Genomic DNA, 6370 nt, shown 5'->3' with positions numbered 1-6370 from the left:
CACAAATCGGACCGTCCGATTTGTGTTCCTTTCCCCCAGCAAGAAATCGGACGGTCCGATTTCATCCCCCCACCAAACTTCAACGTTACGCCGTCACAACCGTATAAATCACCCACAATCTTCGTAACGCAACGTTACTCACAATTGGAAATCATATCGAAAAAAAAGAGTCCCCACTTAAATACTAAGAACAATTAAACTCAAAACCTCACAATCAAGTCCATGTTAGTTGATACATGAAGCCAACAAATCAAATGCTAATAAAATAATTGAGTACTTTTAATGTTAGAAAAATTCACTTTAGCCATTTTGTTTATTAAAGTTAAAACAAAAATACCATAATACAATGTAAGTTGAAGTATTTGTTATTAGCACAAACTATCCATGGAACTAATAGTGCCAAATAGGTGATATGCACAATGCAACTCAACAAAATGTCAATAGAGAATCCACAAATCAAAGCATACATCCACTCTCTTATTAAAACTCAATAAAACAAATAATCAAAACCCCTACACAAACTGAAATAAATCTAAAAAGGTGCCATGTAATTTCTTGCTGCACGTTTCTTCCTCTCATCCTATCTTGAGTATTTGAAAATGTTGCTTGGAGAGAGTGGATTCGGTTGTTTAACAAATACTAGTGAATCCCACACATTTTTATAGTGGTGTTAAAATTGTGTCAAAATATAAGGGTGTATGAGGGATTGTTCAGCAAAATTCAGCAGTAACCTTTCTTAAACATGTACAAGCTCAAAACTTGCAAGAAGATTAAAAACAATGCATTGAATGAATCAATTCAACATTTTGCAATATCAAATTAAAGAGGTTGAATACATGCAACAGCTTTTCTACCCAAAAAGAACCGCGATACACTATCCTAAAACTCAAGCAGACGCAACTCAACCATTCCCTCTTTCCGTTTTGGAGAAAACCAAGCAACGATCTTTCCCGATGGCAAAGACTTCAAGGAGTAATTTATGCTGCAGATGAAATCCTCTATTGGACCACCTTTCCCGAACATAGACATGAGTGAAACTCGGGAATCAGCACGAAAGACAAACGGCCCTGCAATCTACACACAAAAATAGAACAAGCTATAATCCTGCGTCTAGCTTTTAGCTACTTGCATTTGTAGAAGGTGGAACTCGCCTATTACCCTTCATCCTCATGCAAAATGCTATGTAATTACAGCTAGTTTGAGGATAGAAGATATTCAAACTAAAGTAGGCACATATACACTTGATCTTGTAATATAACATCAGACAAACCTTTTTTGAAATTCTTAGTAGGTACAATAGTAGGTACAATTAACTACAAGGAGCAGATGAACTGATAGGGTCCTAAGTAACAAGCCATAACTCTATAGACAAACTACTCAAATCCAAATATTAATAATTTTGTCTATATCTTTTTCTTAGCCTCCCTCTGCCACTTGTTGGACTACCCTGTTTCCATGCCTACTATCCTTATTTGATCTTTTAAACATCTTCACATATTCTCTAACTACCTGAGTAAATACTCTCTATAATCTTGTCTAGAATACATGCCACCCTAACATTCTTTCTAACACATTCATTTCTAATAGTATATTGTCTAGTATGTCCAATCATCAAGTGAAATATTATCATCTCCTGCAACATTAACTAACATATATTGTGCGACTAATATCTGTGTTTAATGGAGAACACCTGAAGTACTACTCCATTTCATGCAGTTAGCTCAAATCAAATGGTTTACATTTTGGTTTAATTTTCAGTCTACGTATTTAAACCGCATAACTTGTAGTATGACACGGGCTCCAATTTTCACTCATAATAAGAATTTGTACCATCTGCGAAAAAAATTGTACCTGCTGTTGGAAGATTAAATTAAGACGGGGTGAGGCTGCTGCTTGTTCATTAACATCCCTCTTGAAACCACTAAAAACCTTCTTTGCAAACGCAGAAGCTGAAGGTATATCTAGACGAGCATCTACTCTGGTAAAGTCCCGAAAATCTTTTGTGAATTTTCCTTCCTGATAAGAATAGCAAACTGAACCAAATAAATCCGCGCTAAAACGAGATCTATTGACTTCTCTTGAATCAGTGCCAACAATGTTCTCCGGGTTCCAAATCCACGAAGCACAGGAGCCACCTACAATGTAGTTGGAAATATTAACGAAACAAAAATAATTGCCATAAACTCTCAGCAGTCAGCCACCAACTGGTCACCAATGGAAAATGGAAAAAATTTATTGGCTTGGATAAGCAAATCAAGGGAAATTTATAAAACTAGTGATATTATCATCATGAATGAATGTGACTCCATATTAATGTCCTCAAGATTCAATTTATAGAGTGGTTGCATAAATTAGCCATTTTGACCTCAATGAGAATGTTAATTAATGCCCTGTTTGTTTCCTAATGCTGGAGTTTTGAATTTGTCGGAATTACATAGTTACAAGAATTTGTTCGCAAGCCAACTGTCCTACGCTGGTGTTTTGTTTCCTAATGTCCTATGTTATTAAACATAAGATATGTGCTTGTCTTGGGTACCTTTACTCATAGTAAATCTCAATGCAGAGTAGCCAACCTCAAAAATACTAGTGGGATAGAGGATTGCAGAATATCTGCTATTTTGGAAAATATAAAAAGGCTAAGTAATGTACAGAATTGACAGAATACATAAACATGCAAAACAATATGATATTGCCCTGGTGTTATTTGGCACAATCAACAACACTTCCTTTAATAACAGAAAAACTGCCTGAAAGGCACAGTAGAAACTCACCTCAATGAAGAAGCAATGGCTTACTTTTAGAAAGGTATTGGGTAGTATTCGTGCTGCCTAAGCACCTTATGCACAATGTTATGTACCCTGAGAAGATAAGCCAAGGCAAAAGGTTCGAAAGCAGCAAAGATGGGACCCAAGCCACAATTAAGGAGAATTCCACCGCTACCGTTTAGTTATAGCAGAAAGAAGAAAAAAGAAATGGGAGGAAAAACTAATAATTAGGGATCTACTGATATTGTAACCGATATGCCACATGGCACAGGTAGTGGGGTGTGAGATCCTATGATGATTCTGTTAGAAGAGAATAGCATGGGTCATATAGGGGAGAGCGAGAACTAGAATGTTAGGGTGGAAAAAAGTAAGGATAGGCTCTTACTAGGAGGGAGGCTGACCCTATAATTTGTGCCATTGTCATTCTCCATTTTCTTCATTAAGATTCAGTTTACTACAACAGGGAAGGAGTGATATCACACTGGTTCACTCTCATTTTCATGTTTTTCTCTTATTTCCCTTGTGTTCTTTGTTAGCTTTTGGTACCTGTTGTTACACAAACTTTTTGGCCCCTCTTAATATATTGGGACAAATCATCTAAGACAAAAAAATGCTACAATCTTTCCTTCAGTAGCTGCTACCCCTATTTTCTCTCTATCGCATTTATTTGTGTTAGTGTCATTTACGTCCACTCATCCACTAATACCATCCTCTTCTCTGAACTACTTCACTCGTGCTTCTATTTGCTCACTACCATGAGAACGCCACATTTCTTAAGGCTATGCAGTAAAGTTTTCCTTTAATCTTGATAGGAACCTTTCTAATATATAACATAACACCTGAAGCATTTGCCTATTTCATCCACCCAACTCGAGTACCATGGTTTGATGTGCAAAATATCCAAGATGCTACACAGTTTGACTGGTTGCACAAAGCACTTCATACACTCTATTATACATCTAGTTATAAGAAAGTCATATGCTTCTAAAGCTTTATTCCATATATCAATATTATTTAATACATCTCTATTTCCAAAGAAAACATTCAAATATACTAAATAAATGAAGCAATGAAAATAGTAAATACATGCCTATGAAGATTAATGATACATATATATGAACGAAAATCTACTAATTATTGTTAGAATATCATAAATTTATCTTCTGAAAATAGGATAGATGGCAGTGGGAAGTCATGGATGACACTGAATGTTTGGGACAAGGACAATGGTTAAAGGAGAGAGAGCATGTTTGGGACTATTGTCCTGTCCCCAAGAATAGATTGTTTCAGATCAATTGATAAATCATATCGCAACACGAAATGTTGGTTGATATTACCCATAGTTAGCATCTATATAGAGAAATTACCCATAGTTCCAGATATTGCTGCATGAGGTTCTGCAAGACGAGAATCATATGGAGTATTCTTCTTGTTGTTGTCCCAGATATCTTCTTCCTCCGAGTCTGTCTTTTCCCTCCAAAAGTCCCTGCTCATCTCATAAGTAACGGCAGCCTTTGCACATAACCCCGGCAGTAGAGAAAGTGGTGGACTGCCATCAGTCGCATTGACTGAACTAGGATTACCACCATTTTTATGTATCCCAATGTGGTATCGTATTCCCGACTCAGACACAAGGGATGATAGATCAGCAGATATAGACTCAGGGACGTCCCAATATTTTCCTTTGTGGTCAACAAACAATTGAGGCCATGCTGCCTCAAATGTAAGATCATGTTCAGGAAGCTGCATGAAACAGTGTCACTTGAGGTGTTTTGTTATACCTCTAAAGCAGAATAATAGGATTAACAAAGTAAATGATAACACAAAAAGAGTGCAATTGCAGCCTAACACTCAGAAGAATTTACACACATAGACAAGTAATTTACTTTACAATTACCACATAGTTTGCATATTCCAACTTCCAATGTTAGCAGTTGAACATATATTTTGGTTTTAGAATGGAGGAAAAGAGGTCCATGATGGAATCTAAACAAATCATATTCAACATTTTGAGAATATAAATAAACTCTTTAACATGTTTTATTAACTTTCCACATCAGAAAATGAAAATCAATGACAAGTATTTACATTCCATACCTTGTGATAAACCATCAATTTCTGGCGACGTCCTTTCTCACCATGAGCCTCTGCAGAAAATGATGCGGACGTTGAGGAAGTTAAAGCAAACTCTGAATGTATCCCAAGTGAAAACATTGACTTGTTAATGAAATGCCTTGTGACATCCTTGACTATGGAGATGTCGAAGTCATCAATATTAGAAATCTCATTTTTTATTTCAGCAATCAGCTTTCTAGGACGAAACTGTCCGGTCACCCCCAGCCACCTACATCAACAATAATTATGTAAAATCTGAATGAAACTATGAATGTACTGAAGTGTTAGGATAAATATTCTGTGAAGTAAAATTGGTCCGTAAAATCCATAAGAACTGTCCGCTGATACTCTTGTGCCTCATTTGTGTCTCTTATCGAATTTCTATACATAAAGAACTAGGCCTAAAAAGATTATGGCCATTGAGTCTCAACACGTCATCTAGGGTAACAATGTAACAACCAAAAAGAAAGAAAAAGAACATGAACAACTATAAGGGATACTCAAGAGACCCTTGTGTCCCGAAACAACCTAAGTGAATTCTTTAACCTGTCTCTCTATTGTCTCCCTCTACATACAAAACTTCCATCTACATGCTGTGTCGACGTCAATTACTTGTTCTAAAAATGTCGGGAACCATGTCTCGCAAAAACTAAATAGCTGATGCATATCTCAACACACCTCACACAAGAGCTATATGGGCTTGAAGCATGGACAATGTGGAAATTCAACTTAACTACACCACCTGAAAATGGCAGTGACTCGTAATAAATCCTCAAGAATTGGGGAACACATAAGAGATACTAGAATGAACCTAAGAATAAATTAAAAAAAATGAAAATAAAAGAATCAAGGGTCCTGTCTAGTCAAAACAAAAAAATTGAATTAGAATTACCAGGTTGGAGAAGCAAATCTGAAGAGGAGAGAGTGAAGAGAGAAAGAACCCAAATCCGTAGGAGAAGTGGGAGAGAAAGAAGGGAGAACCCAGAGAGGGGAGTTGGCACGGATGAAGGAGAGTTGAAGAGGGCGAAGGAGCCTGCTTGCAACGGAACCGTCAACGGGAAAGGGGTCTCCAGGGATGGACCTCGCACATCCGTCGAATGTTTGAGGGGATGCCACGTTCAAGTCAAAGAATGCAGAGTCAATGGCCGTCCTTAACTTCGCCATTGATGAGTGATGTCTCTCTGGGTTCCTGGAAAGTGTAATAACTCTGCAGGCTTGGAGTTGGAGTTGGAGTTGGAGCTGAGGCGGGTTTTGTCTTTGGGGTTTAACCTTTCTCCTGCTTATCCACAATTCACTTGCATCAAGAGACAAAATAAAAAATTACAAAAATAAATTTATTCAATAAATCGATTTTTTCAAATAGAAAATACTATCCATCTATGGAGTACAGACACTCTCTTGATTTGACATATTTATATATAGAACACATTTTGAATATTGTGTCTTAATAAAAAATAAAAAAAAAATCGGACATTTTTAAACACACCTAA

The 6370-nt window shown here is 36.8% G+C and overlaps 1 protein-coding gene across 2 annotated transcripts; it reads right to left on the bottom strand.

Moving 5' to 3' along the window:
* Positions 1-406: 406 nt before the first annotated feature.
* On the bottom strand, positions 407-6157 carry LOC130948136 (protein TRIGALACTOSYLDIACYLGLYCEROL 4, chloroplastic). 2 transcript variants are annotated; one of them, XM_057876852.1, is made up of 6 exons: positions 5773-5982; positions 5559-5622; positions 4863-5109; positions 4133-4508; positions 1852-2135; positions 407-1074 (listed from the first exon to the last, which is right to left on the bottom strand). In XM_057876852.1, exons 3-6 carry the CDS (start codon positions 4977-4979, stop codon positions 880-882), a joined length of 972 nt encoding a protein of 323 aa, XP_057732835.1. In that variant the 5' UTR covers positions 4980-5109; positions 5559-5622; positions 5773-5982; the 3' UTR covers positions 407-879. The 2 variants fall into 2 exon arrangements, with proteins under 2 accessions (XP_057732835.1, XP_057732834.1); XM_057876851.1 differs by lacking the exon at positions 5559-5622 and having other exon boundaries at positions 409-1074; positions 5773-6157.
* Between the last annotated feature and the right edge of the window lie 213 nt (positions 6158-6370).

The sequence above is a fragment of the Arachis stenosperma genome, chromosome 9 (genome assembly GCF_014773155.1).
Source record: "Arachis stenosperma cultivar V10309 chromosome 9, arast.V10309.gnm1.PFL2, whole genome shotgun sequence".
NCBI classification, from domain to species: domain Eukaryota; kingdom Viridiplantae; phylum Streptophyta; class Magnoliopsida; order Fabales; family Fabaceae; genus Arachis; species Arachis stenosperma.
This window is presented reverse-complemented; position numbering and strand designations above follow the sequence as displayed.